The sequence below is a fragment of the Prosopis cineraria genome, unplaced genomic scaffold, assembly GCF_029017545.1.
Source record: "Prosopis cineraria cultivar Desert tree isolate PC_DT_omini unplaced genomic scaffold, ASM2901754v1 PC1, whole genome shotgun sequence".
NCBI classification, from domain to species: Eukaryota; Viridiplantae; Streptophyta; class Magnoliopsida; order Fabales; family Fabaceae; genus Prosopis; species Prosopis cineraria.
This window is the reverse complement of record NW_026555332.1, coordinates 49,093,708-49,120,670: the sequence shown is the minus strand read 5'-3', so window position 1 is coordinate 49,120,670 and position 26,963 is coordinate 49,093,708. Positions and strand designations below refer to the sequence as shown.

Here is a 26,963-nt window from a genome sequence, read left to right as displayed (position 1 = left end):
CCTTCCTTCATTCCTCCGCCTCCTTTCTAGTGTAAAGTTAAATCTCACTGTCACACAAAAACCATTGGTCAAGCTACTCAGCCCCGCTGACATAATTTTGCTGGTCTCTGATTGCTCCAAGAACCAAGCCCCACATGCAGATGCATATTGTGGATACATAGCTATTAACAAAGCTGATGTCGTACAGAGATAGAAGGAGAATGCAAATGGAGTGTGAAACAGGAAGAGCATGAAAGGAACATGTCGTTGATAGGGAGGGCATCGCTTCTGGGATTCCCTCGCAAAGTTTCTGTGTGGAAACTCAAAGTGGAACTTGTGGACCTGGCCATGCCTTCTCATTCTCCACCACACTTAATGGCAACTATCATCATGTCTCCGTTTGAATTTTGAATGTCCAAATTTCCACACCCTCGCATAACAGTTCCTCTCCATTCTCAATCCTTTACTTTAAGTTAATTACGTTCACTAATTACTTAATTAGTAATTGTTTGATTCACTTCTCCTCAACCATTGGATTACACGCACTAATATTGGTTTATCTGGCGTGCCTCTCGTGTGATATTAGTCACCGCATTAGCCATTCCCGGAGCTGGCAAGTTCTGTTCGGTTGGATTTTAACTTGTGACTCGCTTGGTGATCGATAATAAATACTACATATAACAGCATCCTCAATTTATAAAGTCAACAAACCTGTTAAATTGAACTTAACCGGTAAGTAACTTAATTAACTTTTCAACCAAACTTCCTTTACGTTTAAAAGTTCCTAGTGCGTGTTTGAAATGAGATTCATAATTGATTTAATTTTATCGTCATTATTATTTTTTTAATATATATTTAAAACAGTGAATTACATACGTTGAGAGCAACATTTTAGAAATCAAATCAAACCTGTTAAATCGAACTTAACTGGTAAGTAACTTATTAACTTTTCAACCAAACTTCCTTTATGTTTAAAAGTTCCCAGTGCGTGTGTGAAATGAGATTCATAATTAATTTAATTTTATCGTCATTATTATTTTTTAATATATATTTAAAATAGTGAATTATATACGTTGAGAGCAACATTTTAGAAATCAAATCAAATTAACCGACGTTTTAAAATGAAGGGAATTTAAGTGACCATATACATTTAAAATTTATTGACCTCACATTTGGCTAATGCAAATGCCGAATTTGCAACAAAATACAGAGCCCATTTAAAATTCTTAATTTAATTCAATACTTCTTGTCAAATTCATTCGGTTCGAACATATTTTTCATAGACTAGAGGCTTGTTTAAATTATTTTTATTTTATTATTTTCATAATTAATGTTTGTAGAATGTTGTAAAAATAAAAAATAATAAAAACAAATGTTTTTCACATTCTTTCTTATTTTCCAAAATAATAATCACAAAATATAAAAAAGATATTTTTGTTTTTTTATTCTCAAAAATACTTTTTAAAAATATCTTATCAAACAGTTTTTTGAAAAAAATTTTATTTTAAACAATAAAAAATTATTTTAAAAATAGGTTGCCAATCAAGCCTTGAAATTTTCAGTTGAATGCACAAATTCCGTCGGATTATTCAACACTTGGTGTTGAGGTATTAGTTGGCCTGCTGAGGGCCAATTACTTTAATGTTTTCTTATCACAACCGATGATGCTTGACATATATATACCTTAATCAATCATCAATACTTAATTAATATTGATTTGCAGACCGAATTTTAGGATGGGTGGGCAATAACATCGCAGTGTTTGGTTTGATGGCCTAAGATGGCAGACGGCCCAGGCCAGATTATGTATTATATAATGTAATCCTTTTATTTTAAATTATAAGACACTTTTAAAAAAATTCAAAATCTTAAAATAAAAAATATTTTGATAAAAATAAAATTTTATTTATGATATTTTTTTAATATTATCCTTCTCGTACATTTTCCCTCTTCAACAATCTTTTATCAATAAAATATGAAATACATAATATTTTTAAAAGTTTATATTTTTGATTTGAAAAAAATAAAGTTGTAAAATGTATTTAATGAGCTCTACTGATATGTGAAATTTTATTTAAAAGTGTTTTATAATTTAAAATGGAGAGAGTAACATATATTTGTTTATTATTGTTAAATTAATTGTTGCTTTATTGTTTAATTATTTTTCGGCCTGCCCTTTAATTAGGACTTCGTCCCTTTCTTTGGTTATTGGGTTCTCAATAAGACACCATTGGAATTGCATTATCCGTTGCTTTCAATATGTCTCTCACCTTTTCCATAAACACACGGACACGCACGCACTCTGTATTTTATAGAATTACGATCTCTACCTTAATAGCTTTAGCTTTTGCTACGCCTCGGCCTGACCATGGATAATGATTTGTCCTTTAATATAATTCGAATCCCTTCTCTGTTATTTGTAAAGCGAAAACAACAAAGTTTGCATGATAGTATCTTATTCAATTACTTATTTTTTATTTCATCTCCCCAAAACCTTTCAATCCCGTGCAGGAATAATATAGTGCACGTCTCTCTACGTTTTTATTTACAGGAGGAGGAGGAATTTGCATGTATCAGTCTAAATTAATGTCTAATGAATCATGAGAGGCGTATTCATTTTGACCATTTAAATTAAGATTCCCATCATTAAATTTGCGTTTGAAAAATGTTTTTAAAATATATCAAATCAATGTAAGGCTACGGTTTTGAAACCTCGCTAAGAATTAATATAATCAACATGTCACTTAGTTGAAATTAGTGAAATTGAAATTTAAGTACTCATTTCACCCAAAAAATAAATAAATATTTATGAATTTGTTCGACAAAAAAGGAATTTAGCTTGTTGTCCCTGGAAGGAAAACATAATATAAAGAGTACTCTGGTCTGGTAGTCTGGCTCAATCCAAAACTGTCAATTAGTAAGTCTTGGCTGAAAATTCATCATTAAAAGCGGAGATTCGTAATATGTTTGGCCACTAATTTGTTACAGCAACATTTTATTATATGACTACATTTTGAATGAGGCAGAATTGACCACTTAAGAATCTTGACCCTTAAATGCCAATAATTCTCACTCCAACTCTCGTCCCGGGTTCATTCCCCTATTCCTTCCGCTAGAATCACGGAAAAGTGAAAAGCACAGGAGATAGATTTTTTTTTTTTTCAGCGACCTTATAGTTCTTTTAATAATAAATACATGACGAAATTAATAATGGTTAAAGTTTGTTGAGCATAGTAAACATGTTTTTCAATTCTATTAAGACTTATTATTGCTGTATTATTTATATCGATTAAAAATTAATTCAATCGATGAAGAGCTATTGTCATTGTTAGGATATGTATAAAATTACTATTCAGTAAAATATTATTTTAGATTATACTAACGAGTACATTATAATCGTGGTGGATAATATTACAAGAATCAGTATTATGATATTATCCAGTTATTTTATTTTTATTTTTCAATATAGCCATATCAAATTAAAATATTTTGTACTTGAGCTCTTTCTTTCTTTTATTTACACTCGCACGCCTTCCTTTGCCCGCAATGAAGATAACTCACATTCACCGGACAAGTGACAACCCAAACAAGGTTTGAAGCGGCAAATGGGCACATGCACATAACATTTCTTGGATTCTGAGGCCATGAAAGAAATTAGGTGCCCTCACCAACTGTTGATTTGCTGCAAAGAATATTACTTTCCTTCACTCTATCCCTTTCTCTTCTTCCCCGTCCCCCGTACTTGTCACGTGCCTTCTTACTCTATTCCTCTCCCTCACATCATCCATGTTTCTTCCCTCAGAATTCCAATCCCCCCAGATTCACGCTTTTCTCCTCCCTCATTATTTTATTCCCCTGTTCTCACCTGCGTTCTTGTTTTCAGTCCAAGATGTGTTGATGGGGTTGGCGTGGTGCGGAATCTTGAGACTAAGAGACCACCAAGCTGATCCAACAATAATAATATGCATGCTTCATCCTTAATTATAATCAATTTTTAAAAAATGATTGGCGACAAATCACGGCCTTATCAAGGGTCTTGGATTTTTTGACGGAAACATCAAGACATGATCAATAGGAGGAGTGTTTGAACTCCATACCTGACCCGGACATACAATTAGTGAAGTGAATGCGCATGTTTGGCGACTTGTTACTACGTTTAAATTAAAATTAAATTAAAAGAGAGGGCGTGTCAATGACAATAAAGCTCCCGTAAGAGCCCTGCGACTCATGAGCTCGTGCCCAGCTGGACTTCGTTGTCGTTTTGCCTGTCAGCACATTCCCCTTGTTGCAGCTGGCATCATTCCCCAAATGACCGACTTACCCCTCGTGTGACATTTTCAAAACCTCAATTCTAATGCACTTGCACTTGTAGTGTTTTTTAACTACTCTATTATATTTATCGTTCTCCGTTCAGTTTTGAATTTGACAGCATTTATTTTATCGTTCTTATTTCTTAATCTTAATGGATTTTGAAACTTTATTCCGTGAGACGCTGCGCGGCAATGGGATGGGTAACTGCTTTGAGTTTAGCGGAAAACGACGTCTGCTTTGAGTTTAACGGCCTCAAAACGACGCGCAACCGTGATGGGGTGGCAAAACGCAGGCGTTATGAATTGTGGGGTGTGGTCGTCTTTGCTCGAAGTTTTCTTCTTCCTGTGGGGTCCAGGAGACCTTTTATCTTCTATTATTCAATTATCCGCGGCCATCTTTTCACACGTTGCTTTCATGTGGGTTTTAATTCTCAACATGTATTATTAGGGTCTCAAATCTCCTGTGAGATGTCTTTCATGCCTCATGGCTCATGCTCTTATACATGGTGCGCTTGTTTTAAATCGAATTAATTAATAAAACAAAACTACATACATGTGTTCGGGTTAGCACAAGATCATAAAGGAAAAAACAAATTACCCAACATTTACTAGTTTAGGTAATTAACTTGTAAATTAATACTCAAGACATGCAATATATATATATATATATTTTAAATGGACCGGGGTCAGTGTCCTCGGGCAAAATCTTCTTAGATGATCAGAGTACATCTAAGCTTTTATCGGAGGATGAAGAGTGAGGATATTGTGTACTTAATTTGATTTTGTCCTCGATAGGAAGGTAAAGAGTTTACTCTGCTTTCCTTCAAAGACCAGTCTCACTGATTGTAGCATGGCTATGATTGAAAACAACAACACCACCCACCACATCATGCAATGTTAGTTTATCTGGTGAAGTTACAATTATACTCCAATTTTTTTACGTTATATGATGTATTGAAAAAGTAATATTGTTACACTATTGGTAATACAAAAAAAAAAAAGGAATATAATTCTGCAATAAGCCGCGTTGACATATTCCCCTCGAGTGGGTGTGTATGTCTTAATGGGATAAATTCTAAGATTTCGCTCTCAGATGTTGGACTCGGGACAGGTATGATGTAAAATGAAAATCCATGAGCAGTTACGTTGTTTATTTGCACAATTGAATTCATTGACTTCTAATAACGCCGCATAAATTAAAAGTGCCCACCATTTGACAAAAAGGGGCTTGCGAAAGTTTTCCGTCCTTTTCAATTCACAGGCAGGCCAAGACAGCATATGATATATGTGTAATTTGAAATGTTTAGATTGGACTATTTGTACATATCCACATCCTCCTCAGCTCATCCATGGCATCATCATTCCACCCACATGCCAGGAATCTAATTTCCATCGCTGTTAGCTTTCTATTTGCTTATTAAAAATGAAAGGAATCTCAATCTCAATTAACTCAATTTCACGCCCCCCCCCCCCTCAAAATTACTTGTAAAAAACAAATTACACCATGCATCCCAATTATTCCCAAGACACATGCCGACGAGAAAGGTAAGCTATTTAGAGAGACAAAAATGAAAACGGCGTTATTTGACTTGAAGGGTTGATAAGAAAATTCTTTCAATTTTTATGCACGTCTGTGTTTAGTATAGAGATGACATAATACAGATTAATATTCAAGGGGAAACTACTTATAATTAAACACGCGTGGAAATTAAAATTATTGATATCGTGTGCGACATTGGCTAGTGGGGGACTTGGATAGGAGGCTAGCGAATCAAATTAAAGAAACAGTTAAAATGAGACTTTTCAGAGCACCCTAGGTGTGGCTACGCAACGCATCATCATGTAACACCCCTAGGCGAAGGGTTTCCCGACACGCTTTGTGTATGCTTGTTTACTAAGAGCTATTGTTTGCCATAATAAAAAAGGAAATTAATCATACTATATTACCAAACTCTTGAAAAATTAAAGATCGAATACATCAGAAAGTTGAAAAATGAAACTTTAATAACTCGATCACGTCCCGCATATTAGTGATACGAGCTGAATATACACAGGTACATATTGTAGGCGCACAATTTGTTACAATTGATGCACGTTTTTGCGCCTGCCAGTGATGGGTCAAGACTCATAGCTATATGTATAAATTCGGGGGAGGTTATAACTAATGGCCTCAATCAAAGACAGCTTGTTAGGTTTGCTGTAATTAAATCAAAATCCAGTCTAGCTAGTTAGTTAATCAACGTACTTCTCCACAATTAGTGAGCACTGGACCCCATCATCATGTCAAGATATATATACACTACATGTGATCTTTTATGGCACGGTTTTGAGATACTATTGATTACTTTCGCAGGTCTCCGACCAAGAGTATACATATCCTTGAAAAATGAGAGCTTGTTAATTAACTAACTGGGTCTCCCCGTGTTTGATCACAACATCTAAATGCTTAATTATTCTATAATCTGAGTAACAGAAATAACGACAGAGAGGGGATCAGATATGAAATGGAGTGTAAAAATGAAGACAAATACGAAAGGTGCATGAAGGGGTTTGAAAGTGAGGATTGTTTCTGTGTAGGGAAGTTGATAGGAGAGGCCAAGCTGTAAAGGGAAGTTCAGGTGTCCCACGGAGGAACAACGTAACGACGAGCGAGTCTTTTACAGAGGGAATGTGCGGCCAAGAGGATCCCAATCCAACTTTACACGCATAGTTTTAAATATCTCTAACTTCAAATTCCACACGCTACCCATGTGGTGCACATGAAGCTAGACCTCGCTCTCTCTACAAGAAAAACCCAATATTAAGTCGAGAGTCCTCCTCGTGACTTGATATGTAATGGCAAAGAAAGCTACAAGAAACGGCAATGGATGGAAGCAATTCCATTGTGACCATAAAAAGGCAAGCATGGCCAGTACATATACTTTTGTTTTGTTGTTAAGTTATTTTGTGTGTGGCTTTGGATTGAGGCAGTGGTGAATTAGCGTCTAATTAAGGATACCTAGCTAGATTAGTAAGGGTGAGGGAGCACAGATTAATGTTAGGTCTTAGGTCCTTGATCATGAACCTCTCATCGAGATATTTCTTAACTGCAATTACTTTCTCAATATGAGTTCCAGTAAGAATCACATCATCTATATAGATAAACGCAACAATAAACACAAAACACTATTAAATATCATCATTGAATGGTCTACCCGTGATTGAACTAACCCAATGTCTCACAATGATACTGTAAACTTTTGGTACCAATTTTGAGAAGCTTGCTTTAAGCCATAGAGTGACTTCCTCAGCCTACATACTCTAGTGTCACCCTCCTTGAAAAATCCTTTTGGAACCTGCATGTAAATCTCCTTTTCTAAGTCGCCATGTAAAAATGCATTATTCACGTCAAGTTGGCGTATAAACCAATTTTGTTTCACTACTACAACCAATAACGTTCGCAGAATGACTAACTTTGCAACTGGTGAGAAAGTCTCACGATAATCCACTCCTTCTTCTTGAGTAAAATCGCTTACCACTAGACATGCCTTAAACTTGTATAGATCTTTAATGCTCTGAATTTTACTTTAAATGACCACTTTAAGTCAATTATGTTCCTACCTAATGGTATTTCTTCTAAAGTCCATGTCCCATTTTACTTAAATTCTTCTACCTCTTTTATTATTGCTTATCTCTAATGTTCATGTTGCACTACCTCTTTGAAACTTTATGGCTCTCTTATTTTATCAATCACGATTAAGAATGCCTTATGATTTGAAGAAAACCTGTTGTTTGAGACAAAATTTGCTATAAGGTGTGTAGTGCAATCTTCAATGGGCAACTCATCTTTATTTCTAAACATTGAATGTGGCAACTCTACCTCATAATCAATGAAGTGTTTAGGAACTTCTCCAGTACGTTGGCTTTATTGTACTTCCCGTACACAAGTCTCTTCTTGATTATGATCATCCAGTTCATTCTCATCTATTGGCCCAATTTTACTTAATGGCCTAATAGCATCAAACTCATGAGCATCTAACACTCAAGACCTTTGCAAGTTAAAATCTTCATTTGTTGTCTTAACTGCTCCACAAACTAAAACTATTGCTTAAAAAATGTAACATCTCTGGAAATGATTACTTACTTCTTTTCCATGTCAAATACCTTGTATCCCTTTTGTTTAGTTGGATACCCAATAAATGCATACCTTCTCCCCCTCACTTTGAACTTATTAGTATTTGTTAAGTCCTATGCATAAGTAAGACACCCAAACATTTTAAGATAACTATAACAAGCTTTCTTACCAGTCAGTAATTCATATAGCTCTTTATTTCTTGTTGCTTTCATTGGCAGTCTGTTAATGATATGTATAGCAACTAAGACACATTCGCTCCAGAATTGCTTTAGCATACTTGTATGAATTCTTATAGTTTGAACCATCTTAGTTTTGTGTTTGTGTTTAAGCTCAGCCACTCTATTTTGTTGTGAAGTATAGGCACAAGATGTTTATATCATCATTCCTTTATCTTCATAGAATCTCAGTAACTCAAGTGACTTGAACTCTATCCCATTATCCATTCTTATCTATTTAATTTTGCCATTGAATTGCATTTCAACCATATTTATGAAAGAGATCAACAATTTGCTAACTTCAAACTTGTGTTTCATTAAATAGACCCAATTAGTTTTGCTAAAATCATTAACAATAGTGAGAAAAAATTGTGCACCAATTATCAAAAGTATTCGATATGGTCCCCGCATATCACAATGAATTAAATCAAAGCAAAGTTTACTTTTTATTGAAGTATCCCCAAATGGCAATCTAGTGTGCTATAGGAATCACAAAAATCAATTTGCTTGTTCTTATCAAAATCTGGATTTATTAACTTCATCTTTCTTCTTGAAGCATACCCAAGTTTCCAATGCCACAGCTCTAAATCTTCAGGTTTCTTTGCCATTAAGGCAATTCTTTTCCCTTATGTTGATTTTAAGATGTAAAGACCATCATAGTATCTCCCCATCCCAATTGCCTTGTTTATATGCAGGTCTATAACTATGCACAAGTCCTTAACAAAATTCATAGCAAAATCATTATCATGAGTAAATCTACTTACTAACATTAGATTGCACTTAAAATTTAGTATTCTTATAACATCTTTAAGTAAGATGGTAGTCTATAGTTTAAGTGTCCTGATGTTTTGACATGAATACCTTAACCATTCAATATTTGCATGGGTAGATGATTAACCCTTTTTTCATTGAGTAAAGGCCTATCTTCACAAATTATATGCTCATTTGCACCGGAGTCTATTGCCCATATTTTTATCAAAGGTAATTGTGCATTTACCTACAATGTTTATAACCGACTGCTTAGATCCTTGTGAAACATTTTATGTCTTAACTTTATTACTCAGGATCTACAGCAAATGCTCATACTGCATAGGCATAAGACTAGGAATTGGGCTTTTATTAGAACTTACACATACTGCTTTTGGTCTATTTCATTTGTCATTCCAATAATTTCCTCTTCAATCTCTGTTAGACTTCTTCTAATTTGGAGGTTGCTCGATCAACTTGTAGCATTTTTCTTATACATGCCCAAGCTTATTACAGTGTTTGTAACAGCACGGAGTTACCCCTTGGGCCTCAACTTGATGCTGGGCGTGCCTCCCCTTATGGGATGGTCGCCAGCTTTCCCACTAGCGGTACAACAGTTATTCCTCACCCCACCCTCACGAGGGTCTTTTGGAACCTCTCTAAACTTAAACCCTTAAGGTCTACCACCTTAAGAAAGTTAAGGTTAAGTCTAGTACCATTGAGACCCTTGGGAGGGTAGGGTGAGGACTGTTACGGTGTTTATGTTTGGGCTTTTCCTGTTGCTCATCCACTTCTCTGCCTGCTCTCTCACCTTGAACTTGGAATGCCATGGTCTCAGGGTTACCTCTATGTATGATCAATGCTTGCCTTTATTTCTCATCTTTTTAAAACAAGATGATACATTGCTTTGAAAGTCATCAAGGGCTTCATGCTCAAGATGTGTGTTTTCACTATTGCAAACTTGTCATCAAGTCTCATGAGAAAATCATATAGTTAGTCTTTGTCTCTAGCTTCTTCAATGATCCTACCTACATTGCATGTGCAATGACCATATGAGCACTTAAGTAGAAGAGCTATTTGTTATGATTCATCCAAGAGTGCCTTCAGTTTGGTGTAATATGTGGCCATCGGCTACTTGCTCTGTCATTAACACATAATTTCTTGTCAAAGTTTGTATGCTTGTGGAGTACTGCCTTGCTTATATCACTTAGATAGGTCGTTCCATATCTCCTTTGCCATCTTCTCATACTTGATGGTTTTTCGAAGCTCTTTATCCATACTGTTCTTAAGCCATCCTTTCACCATGGCATCAAATCTGATCCAGTATGAAAGGTTTGCAGAATTGACCCCCAATTACTTTGTAGGTCTATCAACAAAACCAAGCTTATTCTTGGCTACAAGTACATTAGTCACATCATTGACCCATTTTGAATAGTTGTTCTCATTGAGAAGTTCACTAACAAAAATTTATCCAGGGTTGTCTAATGCATTAAGGTAGTAAGGTGAATTGGAATCGGGGCTGACGTTCAAATTATCGCTTGCCATTCTCTCTCAGTGTTTGAAACTTACGTTTTTTGTTCAGGTTTGTAACCTTGGAGGTCTAATACCATAATAAATTTTGTAGAAAAACTCTCAATTTATTCATCTGTGATACATGTATATATACATTTTGTCATTGAACGAGTTTCTCATAATTTACAAAATAATAACTGAAGCTAATATCTTGCTATAACTAAGCATTATCTGATCCTATCTAGATTGTACAACTAAGAAATAAATAAACAAGTAAAATAATATCTTTTAATATCACTACATGAATAGTTGTTCTTAAGACGAATGCAATAGTTAACATCATTTTTTATTGGCATACATCTCACTTCAAATATTAGTACAAAAAAAGTAGAGTTATTAATTAGGACCGGCTCTTGAAGAGTCAGGGCTTAAATGAGATAGCCCTAATAAGCTCAATTATGCTGTAGGATTTTATTTTACAAGGGTCGGCCCTAGCCCTCAGGGCCTCAATCCTTTTTTTATACCTTTTTCAATTTAAAATTTTAAAAAAAATATTTATAATTCTAAAAAATGTTATTATACATAAAATTAAATTTAAAAAAATAAATTTAAATCAATTTACATCACAATAAATAAAAAAATTTAAACATTCAGGTCTAATATCAAATAATAACATCAAAATTAATACCAATAAAAATTAGACTTAGCTAACATTATTAGCTAAATCTTAATGAATGAATGAACGAAGGATGAATGAGTCTAATATGTTCATTTCTTTTAGTTATATATTTAATCTTTTATTTTTTTATATTACATTAAAAAAAAAGGCTTAAAAGGGCCGGCTCTAACCCTAAAGAGCTAGCCTTTTTATTTCGGAACGACCCTTTTAAGTTTGAATTATTATTTTTTCTTTCAAAATAGAGGCTCGACCCTAATTTTTTTCGAACTTAAAAGGGCTAACCTAATGGACTCCATCATGATTGACAGCTCTGCAAAAAAGTCTTGCTCCTTTTGGAAAAAAATGTCCTGCTAGTTGGATCGGATTCTTAATCTGATTTTTGTGCTACCCTTTATTTTCTAATATTTTTAGAAATTTAATATGGCATTTTTTTTAAATGATCTAGTTAAAAAATAACGTATATTTGCTAATTAAAGTTTGTGTGAGTTATAGTTGGAGGTTAAAATTATAATCCTATTATATTATATAATAATTTTAGTTAGAAGAGGTTTATTGACTACTTTCCATATCTCAAGTGAAAAAAGAGCCTCAAAAGTAACAGCGTGACATTATGATCTTTCCCAATGCTTGTTAACAAAAAGTCGAAGGGAAAAGGTTGCTCAATCCTCATTAGATGCATTGCTCTCGCTAAGCGGAACGCGTGCTAGATATCAATCAGGCTAAGAAAGAAATAATGATAGATGATGAGCTAATGAAGATGTAATTTTGATTTGTATCTTGACCTCAATATTAATATATAAAATATATAAAAAAGTGAAATGGTTTACTCTAAGATTCTCGCAGAATAAAACGAACGAAGACAGTTAGGATAATCTCTAAATATACTGCCCTTCCCTCTTTCACGGAAAAGGAATGTAGCCCGGAAAGGGAATAGATGGATTTTTTTTTTTTTTAACACAAGCACACAAAAAATTAAAAAATTATTTCTATACAAGGTATTTTTCTAAATAAATAAAATTAATTTAAAACAACCTTCTTTAAAAAAATATATATAGACATAGAAAATGTGAAGTCTTAGTCTTTTTATGTTATTATTATATTCTATCCACACAACGGGGTCGGGGATGTAACGAAACTTTGTTGCACTTAGAGCGAAGTGGGGCAGCAAAGATGGGAACACCAAACAACCCCAAACCTATGGCCATTGTAGAATCCACCCTCCGGGGCAGGTTTCTCGGAGCGGTATATGCAAGTTTAACCCAAGTTAACTCCCTCCCCTACCCTTACCCTTACCTGCTTTAACAGTTCTCTCTATTTCACACTCTCTAACGGCATCTTCTCCTTCATCCCCTCCCTCCTTTCCCCCTCGATTTCTGTGGAGATTTTCTGGTTACGCTTTTCTTAGTTCCTTCCATTCTCTTCCTCCACCTATCCCCTTCTCTCCCGATTCCTCAAGATCCGGTCATTTCTTCCGGATCCCCCATTTCTTTTTGTTTTAGCAACCCTTTCCCTTTTGAAGATTGCTTTCTAGTTTCTCCCCGAGACCAATAACCCGCAAGGGTACCTCAAAATGGTGGTCAAGATGATGAAGTGGAGGCCTTGGCCTCCTCTTGTTTCCAGGAAGTATGAGGTCACGTTGATTGTCAGGAGGTTGGAGGGTTGCGATCTGCTGCGGCACTCTTTGGAGAAAGGGTCTGATGGACTTCGCAAATTGACGGTTGAGATTAGGTGGAAAGGTCCCAAATTGACCCTCAGCTCCTTGCGCCGGACTGCCGTCGTTAGGAACTTCACGAGGGAGGTGGGCGTCGACGTTGTCGCCCCCGACGCCGTCGTCGTTTGGGACGAGGAGTTTCGTAGCTTATGCAATCTATCGGCATATAAAGACAATGTGTTTCATCCCTGGGAGATCGCTTTCACCGTTTTTAATGTCAGTCTCTTTCTTTCTCTTCCCATCTCCTCGCCTTTCTAACTTCCCCTAATTTATCGGTTTCAAATATTTACTGAGTTCTGATGAAGAGTTGTATTGCTCAAATCAAAATTGAAGAATTCTTGTTTTATTATGTTTTTTTTTTCTGTTTTTGGTCGGGCCGCTGTTCACTTTTGGTTTGGTTTATCGGTTGTACCGCCCCCCCCCCTTCTTTTTTACTTGTGTCTTGATTTTTGGTTGGGGATGCTTTTGTGCATATGAGCCTTAAAGGACAATCTCTTTCATTTATCTCTTGTTCGTCGGATGTTGATGGGGTCGTGTTAATTTTTCCTACGATGCTACTGAGGACATGCCTATTAAGGTCCTTTTAAATGCAAAATAAATGATCGGAGGCTTCATGGTTTTTTAGAAGTGAATTTTCGGAATTTTGTTGAATGTTTGGTCATGATAGTTCTTCTCCCAAGAAAATTTCAATGCTGTTTGTTTGTCTGATATACATGGCAACTATATTGCTCTAATTCGACAGGTTTAGGGGGGCAGAGGATCTGTTTCATTCTCAAAAATAAAATTTGGATGTATTTTGTGTACCAGGGATTGAATCAAAAGCCAAAGAGCAAGGTTCCTGTCATTGGAACCGCATTATTGAATGTTGCTGAGTTTGCATCTGTAGCTGATCAAAAGGATTTTGATTTGAACATCCCTCTCACACCCCCAGGAGGTTCTGCCGAATCTTCTCCTTCACTTTGTGTATGTACATCTCACCTTTTACCTGATTTTCCTCCCACTTGAGTTAGACGATGTGCAGAATTTGTAATCTTTCCATATAGGCTGCTAGGATTATCGGTCACAGTTTTGTGCTTCTTTGTATTTTTCAAATCATGGATGACATTTCCTGATCCTGCAGATATCAATTAGCTTGGTAGAGCGAAGAGCTGCTCAAGAAAACACAGAGATGGTTCAAAGATCCATAGTGCCAGTAACATCACCAACCCAGTCAGGAGAAACTACATTGGCAGAAAAAGATGACCTTTCTGCAATCAAAGCTGGACTCAGGAAAGTAAAGATTTTGACAGAATATGTATCTATTAGGAAACCAAAAAAGGCATACCGTGAGGATGAGGGCAGTGAAGGCAGGTGCTCTGTGCGTAGTGATGATGGCGAGTACAATTATCCTTTTGACTCTGACTCTCTTGATGATTTTGAGGAAGGAGAGTCAGATGAGGGAAAAGATGGCTCCAGTGTCAGGAAGTCATTCAGTTATGGAAAGCTGGCCTATGCAAATGCTGAAGGATTATTTTATTCAAGCCTGAGGGTAAATGGTGATGATGAGGATTGGGTTTACTACAGCAATCGCAAATCAGATGTTGGGTGTTCGCAGATGGAGGATTTAACTGTGCCAGCCATGGAACCTTCTTTATTACAAAGTTCAAAGCGCAGCATACTTCCTTGGAGGAAAAGGAAGTTGAGTTTCAGGTCTCCTAAAGCAAAGGGAGAACCCTTGTTAAAGAAGGCTTATGGAGAAGAAGGTGGTGATGACATAGATTTTGATCGTAGGCAACTTAGCTCTGATGAATCACTTTCTCTTGGGGTGAGAATCTACTTCCAAACTTATTTCCTCTTAATTGTCTCCGTAAGCTATCTGTTTTACTGTCACAAAAATGTGCATTTCTGAATGACACTGAGGACTTTGCAATTGTGATTGGTGACCAGAAATTACATGTTTGCTCTTTTCTACTTGGCTGGGGAATAAGTTTTGAATCATATATTTTTCTGAGCTTCAGTTGCAACCCTGTCCATCTTAATCTTCAGAGAATCAACTTGTTCTTCATTTTCTAGGTCTCCACATTTAAAAGTAGTGATGAAGTTTTCTGAATCTTCATTGTGTAACCTTAATCTTTAGAAAACCAACATGCGCCAGATACTCCTGCATTTAAAAATATCAGTAGCATTAATTTAACCTTTCTGCTTTGCATACTGTTGTTGATAAGTTTGTCAATGATTATATTGTTTCACACTTTCTGCCAGTGGTACAAGACTGAAGATGACTCATGTGCAAACCGGTCATCAGTATCTGAGTTTGGGGATGACAACTTTACTATTGGAAGTTGGGAGCAAAAAGAAGTGATAAGCCGAGATGGTCTTATGAAGCTTCAGACCCAGGTCTTTTTTGCCTCAATTGATCAGCGTAGTGAACGGGCTGCTGGTGAGAGTGCATGTACAGCTCTTGTTGCTGTAATTGCAGATTGGTTTCAAAACAATCATGAACTCATGCCTATAAAATCCCAATTTGATAGCCTAATTCGTGAAGGCTCATTAGAATGGAGGAATCTGTGTGAAAATGAGACCTACAGGGAGCACTTCCCTGACAAGCACTTTGATCTTGAAACAGTTATTCAAGCTAGAATTCGTCCACTTTCTGTGGTTCCTGAAAAGTCCTTTATTGGTTTCTTCCACCCTGAAGGAGTAGATGAGGATAGATTTGACTTTCTTCATGGTGCCATGTCTTTTGATAACATTTGGGATGAGATTTGTCGAGCTGGACTGGAGTGCCCTAACAATGGTGAGCCCCGTGTTTACATTGTTAGCTGGAACGACCATTTTTTCATCCTCAAAGTTGAAGCAGATGCTTATTACATAATTGACACATTGGGGGAGAGGCTTTATGAAGGATGCAACCAGGCATATATTCTGAAATTTGACAGCAGCACTGTAATATACAAAATAGAAGATGCTGCCCAGACATCTGAAGAGAAACCCGGCAGTGAACGGCAAACTGTTGCGGCAGTATTAGAGCGGGATAATGAACAGGTGCAGCAAGTTAATGGACAAGAGGTGGTTCCTGTGGTGGAGGCTGAAAAGAAGTTGAAGAACAAGGATGAAGAGGAGGTTGTGTGCAGAGGGAAAGAAGCTTGCAAAGAGTATGTCAAAAGTTTTTTGGCTGCAATCCCTATCAGGGAATTGCAAACAGATGTGAAGAAAGGTTTAGCAACATCAGCACCGCTTCATCATAGACTGCAAATCGAGTTTAACTACACGCAGCTGTTAAAGTCGAATTTTGTGACTCCTGTGGCCGAAGAAGCAACAGACTCTTTGCTGTCACAGTAAGCGAGGTTTCTAGATAAGCTTCTCACTGTTGACTCCAAGTGTGAATGTGTGATTGTTCTAACATGTTCTGAATAATATGGGTGTTCCCTGATGTGAGTTGAAATTAACAAAGGGAAACCCCGTTTGAGCTTTTTGGTGGTATAGGCTTGGCCCTTGCCCGTGATTTGCCCTAATGTTTTCCTGGTAAGTATGAAATGTAAATGACTCTCTAATTTGCTTTTCAAGTGAGCTCAAACTTTTTGGCATCTAACAAGTAATGGAAAGATGCTACTCGTGAGTAGCTTCAAGCTTTTAGCTTTTTGTATCCTCTTAACACATGTTCTCTCTGCTCTGCACCTTTTCTCTTTCTGGCCGGAATTTTTATTTTAATATTTCAATTTTCTATAACTGAATAGGGTTTACTTTGGTGCTTTCTCAGTTTCTCCCATGTACTCCCGGCCTAATTTTTCCCATTCAAAGGTCTGTTGTCCCCTTGTGTTGGAAGACTGGTTACTGGTTAGACAAGTCTATATTATAAAATTTTGATTTAACATTAAGCTGAATTATATTTTAAATAAATAAAAAAATCAATTGACATAAAATATGCTAAGCATAGAAAGTGCTATTGTTCACAAGATGGAAGCTCTTTAGGATCACTCTAGTTATAATTATATAATATTTACAATTTTGCATTTAATATTTTAAATTAGATGAAATTAATTTAAAATATTATGCACACCAGGATAGATTTATGTAAAATAAAACTCTTAAGCGTGAATAAGTTTCCTCCATAAATTTACAAGCACAGAATTGAAAGTTAAACCGGTTTTTATTGTTTTCATTGATTTTTTAGCCGATTGTTGTTGTTTCAAAGTATTCAGTTTGGTTTTCTCAACCACAGTAACTAATAAAATGCACAAAAGCTTGGGATACGGATTTCATTGGCCACATTTCATGAAATTTGCTAATATGTTGTTCCAAATGGAGAACAATCTTGATAACGAAGCTGAATCACATCTCCCTTTAAGATTTGAACCTCCAAAAATGTTTCTTAAAGACGAAAAAATAGCAACATTCAAAATTGTGCGTTTGGGATCCATTGATAGCAATGCTTGTTTCTTTCTTTTTTTTTCATAATTTTCCATATTTTACTCAATAAAACTTAATATCCAAAAAAAAAGAAAGAAAGAAAATGCTCGTTTCACGGCAAATTCTTTTTCTTTCCTTTTTGATGCATTAGTGACTTTTTCGCGGCAGACATCCCCAGTTCTCACCCCTCAGAAACTTTATCTTTATGGGCTTCGTTAAGAGGTCAAAAAATGGGCTTTGATAGATGCGTTGGTCAAATGGACTTTTAGAACCTATTTATATCGTGGTTTTTTTTTTTTTACTTACAGATATTCTTCTATTAAAAATAAATTTATTTGAAATAAAAGATTTAACCTCTTTTGTTAGATTCAATTTTTATTGATTATATTGTTTTTAAATTTATAGCGAGTGTATAGTGTATACTGCTATATATTAATTGCACAAATCACTAACCCATGAGGATATTTAAATGACATCGTTAATGATACTCTCTCCATGCTCATTTGTAACCATGATTTGTTTCTGATAAATAGGTTTAAAGGAAGCAATACATTAGGAATAACAATATATAGTAAACAGTAATTATAGATAGATATATCAATGAAAAAGGAGTCTTATCCACCAAAAATAATAATAATAATAATAATAAATCATTTTCGAAAAAAGAAACCTACACGATTAAGGTTTGAACTTGTGATGGCAAAATTCACTATCACTCCTTGAATAATGTCTTGGCCATTGAATATTAATTTTTCATACATTGAAGACATTTTATATTGTCTAGGACTTCAACAACATGAAAGTATGTTAAAGATTTCACGTACCTGATATAAATATGTCTTATAACTTAACATCCAAAAGAACTGAAATTGAATTATGCATGCACCAAAAAAAAAAAAATCATCTAATTTGTCTTACACCTTCACACCTTTGTATTGGACCTCTTAGAAGTCTTTGTACTTATATTCTTCTCATTAGCTTATCGTACAATCTAGTTCTTCTTCCAAGAAACCAGATTAGACTAATGCACTTAAGCCAGTAATAATTTAAAAGTTTAATTTGTCTGGCAAATTTAACAGGGCACTTTTGGCTAATCAGATAAAAATCATGGATGATCTGCCTTTTCTTGTATTCTTTTGAAGACTGATTAATTTTCACCAGAACGGTTAATTACATCTCATCTTTTTAACTCATCTACATCTCAATTGTTCTTTTTCTGCAAATTTTAATTGCAACAACTTTTCTTTTTCGTTTTAATTATTTACAATCATACACGTTCTGCTTTTCAGCATCTAGCTAGCGTGATGATTGACAAGATTAGATTGATTACCTCTAGTTAGTTGATACATCAACCATCACTTTTTTGCAGCAGAACTTCTTATACGAACCATTTGAAAACATCTCACAAATGCTATCATAAAACACTTATTCTTTGCCACTAATTTTATTCCGTGCAACCCAAAACGACAATATTGAAAGAGACCGACAATGATAGACCAAACATGTTTTTAAAGAAAGATAAGGCGTCACAGATTCATTTAGGTATTAGTGCTTAGGTAACTATTGGTTGGGCATTCTGTTCAATCTTTTGCAAAAGTATGTACCATGTAGAGGCTGAAGAATTAATGTCTTGTATCATCTTTTCAAAAGCCATCATATGGCTTTTGCATTAATCATGGACACTTGGTCGTATGCCCCTATCATCTTTATGGTACATAGCCTTTTTACGATACGAAATATTTGCTTTCTTCAAAATTCAAGGAGAGCCATGTGCATACTTCGGCCCATGAATAGGCAATTATATGCGCAAGCTAGAGAGTTAGCTTAGCTCAAACTTGGTTGCATTTATCAGAAACGGATAGAATCATCTTGCCCCAACTTTTATCCACAACATTTTATGCGCTTCAATCTTCTGTGATCTTCGTCTAATTACATTTTCTTTTGTGATGGACAAGAACCTAAAACGATTATTATACCTTATTATCTGCCCCAGATATTCAAAAAGACACTATCTTCTAGTGCAAATATCAAAACCAATCATCTATGTAACCCGCAATCAGAACTAATGTCTCCAAGTATCATGTTTATTTAAATACTTAGCATCGGCTTATAGTCAATCCATTGAAATAACTTCAGTACAATGCCACTCTAGGGACTGCTAGATTACAAATATTACACATAGAAGACTAATAAATATAGAACACGACGGTTATACAATACAGAGATCAAGACCAAGATGATCCTAGTTAGAACAATGTTATTCTAGCTAGCAGCAAATTGGGCATTTGACAAGCCCATTCTCGTTGCATTCTGGACATCTGAGGCACAATTCATCGTTTTCGCCATTGCTGGTGAAGACTTTGCAACTTCCACAGCAGTTGGAGCAAATGGAAAACCCCATGTTAGCACAGCCAGTGCAAGGGCGATTGGCTGAGTCAATTGGTATTCCTTCCAGAAGCTTCCCGAGCCATCCCATCTCATGCAACCCAACCACTTCGTCAGCTCCTCCGATGTATCTCCCTTTGATGAATAGCTTGGGAGGAATCACTTTGCTGCCTAAGATCTTCCAAAGCTCCTCTCTGTATTCCAAGTGCAGAGACACATCCCTTTCAAAGTATAATACTTTAAAGCTTCTCAGCAAGAAATGGACTGTCTTGCAGTCCTGATAGGTTTTCCTTATGCCTCTCAGACTTGTAGTGTAGAGAATTACCGATTGGGTTCCCCCTGGTGGGCATATCTCCTCAAAATCCGTCAGAGACGGGTATAATTTACTGTCTTGAGTGATATTACTCTCCATTTTGGTCTCTGGCAAGGTAGGAGCCACTAGGCTTTGCTTTTCAAGCTGTGTCTCCTTGGACCTTATGGTGGATGTGACCTTATCTCTGTTACTAGGACTGAATTCCAATTCCATTTCTTCTTTCTCAGCATGCTTATCATCTTCACTGCCATTAAGGGTAGCATCCAGCTCAATCAGGTGGTTGCACTTGAGATCTTGATCATCATAAAAAGGTGGTGGGGTTGCATATTTCTGGGTGCAGAATATCTCTGGAGGATTATGCTGAAAAGCCAGGCCTTGTTTCAAGTTGCTCAAGGTTGGGGCGACTTTCAACTTCCTAAGGAACCTGCCTCTCATTGTTTTCATGTCTTCTAGCTCTCCGAACCGAGATGGCATGCGTTGTTGCCCACTAAAAGGAAAGAAGAAAAGAAGAGGTGAGAATGACTGATCGTGTGAAACACTATATAGAGGACATGGGAGATCGACGATCAGCTCTCCTTTGAGCCTTCCAATGGCCGTGATATAAAGTGGAGACTGAAAAGCTGTTTAGTGTTGGGTAGCTTTACTAAGTAATGAATTATCACTGCATGGTGTGGGGACAAAGCTGACTTATCTCCCTCCCCTCTTTTTTATCTGATTAGAGTGCCATGACCTATTACCTACCATTTGGTGCCTCAATCATGGTATGATCCATGAAGGATACTTGTCAACTAGAAACAAACCAAGTGGCTAAAATTCCCCCATGATGAGGAACCGAGTTAGTCTCAAGCTCAATATGACAATGTAGCACATGGTTCTCTGGGTTAAGTACCCACTAACACATAGGGAGCCCATGGACCACCAGGTCCACATCTCATTGCTTAATTCAAAGGAGACACAATGTGCCAGTGGCCATAATTAGGCCCCAGTTTTGTTAAATGGCTACATCCTTTATCATACTAGAATCCTTTCCTCGAGATGAGCATTTAAGAAACCGGATCGAACCTTCTTTCTCAAAGCATCACCGGATTTCCAATCTTAAAATCCGCAATCACATGCAACTATCACGCGCAAAAGATCGTTTTGCAAGCAAAAATGGTAAATAAAAAAAAATAAAAATAAAAACCAATCATGATGGTCAATGTACGTCCATTCCCAAAAGCGCATCATTAACAACCAACCAATATTTTAAACTTGAAACATGATTGTGATAATAGGTATTAACATCATGTCTGGTATGGATGCGCTTAACGGTTGCAGAGCAGAGGACATCGAATATGGCGCCAACTTCTCCACGGTTCCACTGGAGCAGAGTACGATTATGTTTGGTTAACATTTCAACCTAAGTATGTGATTGGTTTATATTTCGACCGAGGTTAGAATTGTTCTAACCTCGGTTGGGATACTTAAAAGCTCATTAGAACATTTTAATGTTGTTTAGATGAGAAAATATTGAAAAGAGCTTTCAAGCAAAACGAGTGTTCAATCGAAAGTGGCAAAAATGAGCTTCTCAAAGATCAACGCGCTTTTCTCTCTCCTCGCCCGTCATCCCTCCTCCTCCAAAGAATTATTTGTGGGACCATGTTACAAATGCAGTTCAGCTTTTGGCGTAAGAAATTGTAAAACAAAAGGGTATGATAATTTCTTGGTCACGAAATATTTAAAATTTCAGATTTTTTAATTTACCAATCTATTTAAAAAAATTTATTCTACTTATTTAAGAAAATTATTATTTAAAATTTTAATATTCCTAAATATATCAAATTATTTATAAACACATATATAATAAAATTGATATATTTTTTGTCATAGTATAGTCATGTGATGTAAAGTTGAGACACATTTAGTCATTCATTATTAAAATTGAATATTTTATAATTTTATTTTATTTTTTAGAATGAAACATTTTGTAATTTATGAATTTATTTTAGTTTTTTATAATTGAATATTTTATAATTTTTTATTTAATCTATCTTTCTAAAGATTAAGATTTTTGAATTATCAATGTATTTTATATCTATAATCTACTGTTAAAAAATGTAATTTTCAGTTTAATATTTTTCCCTTAAAATATTAAATTAGTCATTTTTATTCTTATACATCTTAACTAACTTTTAAATTAAATTATTCAAATAAATTTTAATTTATTCAACTTACTTTTATGACAAAAAAAAATATTCCAATGTAAATTCCATTAAAGTCACAGGTTTTTCTCTTTAACATCAATTTTGCTAACTTAAGTTGATTTTAATATTAATTATAAATTTTTTTAATTTAAATATACTTTAAATTAGAGTGGCTCAAATTTAAGTTGGGATGTCAGAAGTTCATGAGGCCTTGTTTAAATAAAAATAAAATTAAACAATCAAGAGAATGAGAGTTTTCGACAAAGTTAAATGAGGCAGCTTTTGTACCAAACATTCACGGAGAATGTGCATTTTCACTTTTCATCCTCTCATTTTCTCTCTCTTCGTTGCCCTTTCAAGTTGCTTTCCTTCCCTATTTCTGACGTTCATCCTTCCATTTTCATCCCGTGCTTGCTACACGTTTTTTTTTCCGCTATTTCTCATCACAACTTTTTTGCGCTTCCATTCTTCAAATTGACATGCCACATGCCTTTTTTCTTCTTTTGCAATTAATTCATTGGATTTTTTTAACAAAAAATCTGTTAAGTCTCGAACCGATGAACAATTTAAAACACTTTTTAAATGATAAAACATGCAAATCGGGACATAAAAATAGAATAAATGCCATGGCCAAGCCCAGTACACATCGCATCATTCATAATTTAGAGTAATACAATTTTTTTGACCAATAAGGTTAGAACAAAATTTTATATTTACACAAATATATTGATATTCATAAAATTACTATACCTGACTATTTTATATTTGTAATCTACTTTTTTAAAAAATTATAATTTTAAGTCCAATATTTTTTCTAAAAATATCAAATTAATCACAAAAATTTATATAACAAAATTCAAATTCATTTTTTTTTATCATACATCTCAATTGACTTTCAAATTAGATCACCCAAACATATTTTAATTTGGTCAATTGACTTATAAAAAAATATATCTAAATATAAATTATGTTACAATTACAAAAATTTTGCAAAACCTCAGTTTGCCAACATTAATTGATTTCCAATTTTAATTGTAAATTTTTTAATTCAAACACGCACTACATCCTTTGAGTACGGTCATAATAGTTTGTGAACCACTAACTGCTGGTCTGAGAGTATTTTACAAGGATCCAAGTATTGTTACAAATAGGTTATATGCATGTTACCGACAATATATTTCAGGATCAACACTGAAGTTCACTCAGATATCAGCCACGGAAGAAACAAATCCAATAGTAAATCCGAATTGGATGCAAGTCAGCTCATTTTTGTTTCCATCGTACATCTTCATGTTCAAAGAGTAAGAACCCTGTAATCAGCAAATGTGAAACTATGGTGAGAGCCATGATGTAGCGAATTGACGTGACACTTCAAGCGCTTGATAGAACGTCAGATAAAGAGATGATCGAATAAAACCTTATAATTCAGAAACAAATTACCTCCTAACAACAAAATCCATCTTTCATCAAATGTACCTAGAATGTCTAGAAACTTTAACACAATGAAGGATGCCCTTTGGATATTCGACAATTGGACAAGTAAGCCATTGGAAAACACAAGTCTGAAATGATAACTGACAAGATGGAGAAAACTGAAAATGAACAGTGCGACCTAAATGATTGAATGATACATCTAATTATCTAAATCCAAACATCAACTTTAAACTACCATCGTCCCTGGCCAAGGGAAAGGACAACTACAAACCAATATAAGGGGCCTAAATTTAAGCCGTATCACAAGGGTTAATTCAGGACAAGTGACAAAGGTGATAGAAATAGCGGTACCATGTGTTAACCAAAGTGAAGTAATGTGTAAGAGACAAGCAAGAATGTGCGCACATTCGCCACAAGGGATGGAGCTAGAAAGAGCTCAAGGAGGCACTTTGTCTTGTCATAACAAGGCTGATAGGCGACTCGCAGAGTTTTAGTAAAGAATGTGGTGGAAGTGAAACAATGATAAGACTATGCGAGGATGGAGGCACCAATTAAAAATGTTGCAAATTATAGTTGAATATCATGCTGATACCATTCAATAATGATAAGATGAAATACAAAGTTTCATCAGAGTCCGGCTGTGTTCCAACGAATGAAATTACATAGTCAATGCTTTCCTTAGATGTGAACAAGTAATTATAAAATTTGGGTCACTAAATGAGGATGATGCTCTCTTAAAATTTATATAAAAGAAACTAACAAACCAGCAAAGCAACAATGCTGCTAATTACCTAATTTCTATTGACTAGTTGAACATTTGTACTCCCAAAACAACATGCATCTATAAAACAATGACTTACAGGAGGAGTGAATCCAGGTAAAACTTGTGTATGAGCAACCACAAAATCACCAACTGAAACAGGGCAAGTTGTCTCTCCACAAAGATCATGGGTCTCACTGTGTATGTGCCACCCAAAATATGCAACATCGATCACCAGTTTCCCTCCAGATATTGCCTTCTCTGGGACAGGACACGAGTTTTGATGTGAGATTCATAATTCAAGGCTTTATCTTTAGTTACCTAAAGAAATACTTGCTAGAGTTTAATACTGTCCACTTGTTAATTACGCAATCTTAGTCCTGTCATATAGTTTTTGATATAAAGAGAGGAGATATGTGAAAGGAAAGAGAAGGGCGCCAACAAAATGTAAGGTACAAATTACAATTTTCCCTCCTCAAATAGTGATATGTTTTAAAGCTTGGGTTAAAGAAAAAACAAGGACATCCTGTTCTTCCCAAGACCTCATAATGTTGAAAATCCTCGTACAATTGGTAGAGCAATTAATGGTACAAAACTTCAGACTTCCAATTCAACATCGTATAGGAATTAATACTTAAAAATTACAATTACTCAATTCCCAAGCGCACACAGGTTCAGCTGAATTAAAAGAAACAGGAAACAATGAGCCAAAAAACAAGCGAGTAAGATGTGATAGTGCTATTCCGAAATACCAGTGGTAGCAGCAATGCTGAATGTGGCAGGGTGGCCTCTTGCAATGGGGTTAGGAGATATCTCAACTCCTTTGACTTTGACATCATAATCAGTCTTATCTGCATTATGATGAAAATCTAAGTAAAATAAGGTATGAATTTGTTTAAAAAATGTAACGCATGAAAACCGCCAGCAAAACATTTCACTAATTCAGCTATTAGGCCGGGGGGTGCGGATTCTACAATACAATCCGTCAAAACCTAACATTGATGTCAGATAACAAATAAAGAGATCATAATATTGGACAAGATGAACACCAGATCACAAGATACAAACAAAACTCTATAGGAAATGAAGCGTGTAAATTTAAGTTTCTGGGGTAAGTTCCATTCATTCATTCCAACGGGAAGAATCCTTTAGTCGAGTGAGAAACCAACGCATAATCGGGGGGCCCAAAAACCTATCAGATATTGAAATGGAAACATGAAGCAGACAGTTTAATGTAAAAAATGTCATGTGGCAAAGCAAAAATTCGAAAAGCGGAAGGGTAAAAGAGAGCGACCGCAGTATTTGACGTCGGTAGCGTGGGCAAACGCTGAAATCAGACAGAGCAGTAAACAGAAGGGAACCATGAGCTTAACGGGCAAAATCTCCATGGATTTTCTGATTCAGCAACGAGTGATGAGCACAGGCAAACACAGAAAGATGAGGTATATAGGGGGAGAGGGAGAGAGCAGTGCTGAAACAAAGAGAGACCGACGGCTCAAGTTATAGAGTGGTGGGTGGCCGAAGAACGTTTGGTATCTTCTCAACAGGCTTTCCTAACCTGGCGCGGTTCCTTCTGGTCTTCAAAGTAACCGCCGACTTCAATATTGTTTCCCCCCCTTTTTTAAGGCTGAATCATACATAGTTTCCATGATTTTCTTCAATCGTAACTTTTAAAACTTCACAATAAACCTCTTAAATTTTTACATTTAGGCGGATAAATCTCCTATAATTAATTTTATTAATTATTAATATGTACATAACTTAAAATTTAAGAAATTTGTATAATAAAACTAAAAAAGTTCATCCAAAAAACAAAGAAAAAAAAAAGAAAGTCATATACATAAAATTAAAATTTGAGAGGTTATATGTAAGTAAAAATAAAATTTGAGAAAGTATATAATTAATGGTTATGAGTTATCTAAACACACACCATACCTCTCCATTATCATTCTTTTTTAATTTTTCTAAACTTTGAATCACACATATAAAACTTTCCTAAACTTTATGATATTAAAATGTAGAGGTTCCACATTTTGTAACATGCTTAAAAGTTTAGAGAGATTCACACAGGATTCAATTTAGGAAAGATTTGTGCAATTAACCTTTCTGTATATGTAATTGTAGTCTCCCTATCTCTCTCTCTTGCCTATACTTGTTATATTTTTTTAATAATATTTTATCAAATTTTTAATGTTTTAAGTTGATATATTCTCTTCAATTTACCAATGAAAC

The 26,963-nt window shown here is 35.3% G+C and overlaps 3 protein-coding genes across 4 annotated transcripts; 1 reads left to right on the top strand and 2 right to left on the bottom strand.

Annotated features, from left to right (window-relative positions):
• Positions 1 to 12,710: 12,710 nt before the first annotated feature.
• LOC129289430 (uncharacterized) lies at positions 12,711 to 16,901 on the top strand. The gene is made up of 4 exons (XM_054926205.1): positions 12,711 to 13,483; positions 14,075 to 14,230; positions 14,388 to 15,071; positions 15,509 to 16,901. Exons 1-4 carry the CDS (start codon positions 13,127 to 13,129, stop codon positions 16,586 to 16,588), a joined length of 2,277 nt encoding a protein of 758 aa, XP_054782180.1. The 5' UTR covers positions 12,711 to 13,126; the 3' UTR covers positions 16,589 to 16,901.
• Positions 16,902 to 19,702: 2,801 nt separating this feature from the next.
• Positions 19,703 to 20,971, bottom strand: LOC129292151 (uncharacterized protein At5g39865-like). The gene has a single exon (XM_054929688.1). The coding sequence runs from the start codon at positions 20,826 to 20,828 to the stop codon at positions 19,923 to 19,925; it is 906 nt and encodes a 301-aa protein (XP_054785663.1). The 5' UTR covers positions 20,829 to 20,971; the 3' UTR covers positions 19,703 to 19,922.
• Positions 20,972 to 23,538: 2,567 nt separating this feature from the next.
• Positions 23,539 to 26,318, bottom strand: LOC129287160 (uncharacterized). 2 transcript variants are annotated; one of them, XM_054923335.1, is made up of 4 exons: positions 26,026 to 26,318; positions 25,484 to 25,582; positions 24,832 to 24,992; positions 23,539 to 23,847 (listed from the first exon to the last, which is right to left on the bottom strand). In XM_054923335.1, exons 1-4 carry the CDS (start codon positions 26,117 to 26,119, stop codon positions 23,740 to 23,742), a joined length of 462 nt encoding a protein of 153 aa, XP_054779310.1. In that variant the 5' UTR covers positions 26,120 to 26,318; the 3' UTR covers positions 23,539 to 23,739. The 2 variants fall into 2 exon arrangements, with proteins under 2 accessions (XP_054779310.1, XP_054779320.1); XM_054923345.1 differs by lacking the exon at positions 26,026 to 26,318 and adding an exon at positions 25,724 to 25,977 and having other exon boundaries at positions 25,484 to 25,600.
• Positions 26,319 to 26,963: the final 645 nt, after the last annotated feature.

Excerpts from the sequence above, each read along its gene's own strand:
- LOC129292151 (XM_054929688.1), bottom strand. The coding sequence starts at position 20,828 with ATGCCATCTCGGTTCGGAGAGCTAGAAGACATGAAAACAATGAGAGGC.
- LOC129287160 (XM_054923335.1), bottom strand. The coding sequence starts at position 26,119 with ATGGAGATTTTGCCCGTTAAGCTCATGGTTCCCTTCTGTTTACTGCTC. Across the intron at positions 25,583-26,025 it reads TACCGACGTCAAATACTGCG|ATAAGACTGATTATGATGTC; the intron begins GTCGCTCTCTTT and ends ATCATAATGCAG. Across the intron at positions 23,848-24,831 it reads TACCTGGATTCACTCCTCCT|GGTTCTTACTCTTTGAACAT; the intron begins GTAAGTCATTGT and ends TGCTGATTACAG.
- LOC129289430 (XM_054926205.1), top strand. The coding sequence starts at position 13,127 with ATGGTGGTCAAGATGATGAAGTGGAGGCCTTGGCCTCCTCTTGTTTCC. Across the intron at positions 14,231-14,387 it reads AATCTTCTCCTTCACTTTGT|ATATCAATTAGCTTGGTAGA; the intron begins GTATGTACATCT and ends CTGATCCTGCAG. Across the intron at positions 15,072-15,508 it reads ATGAATCACTTTCTCTTGGG|TGGTACAAGACTGAAGATGA; the intron begins GTGAGAATCTAC and ends ACTTTCTGCCAG.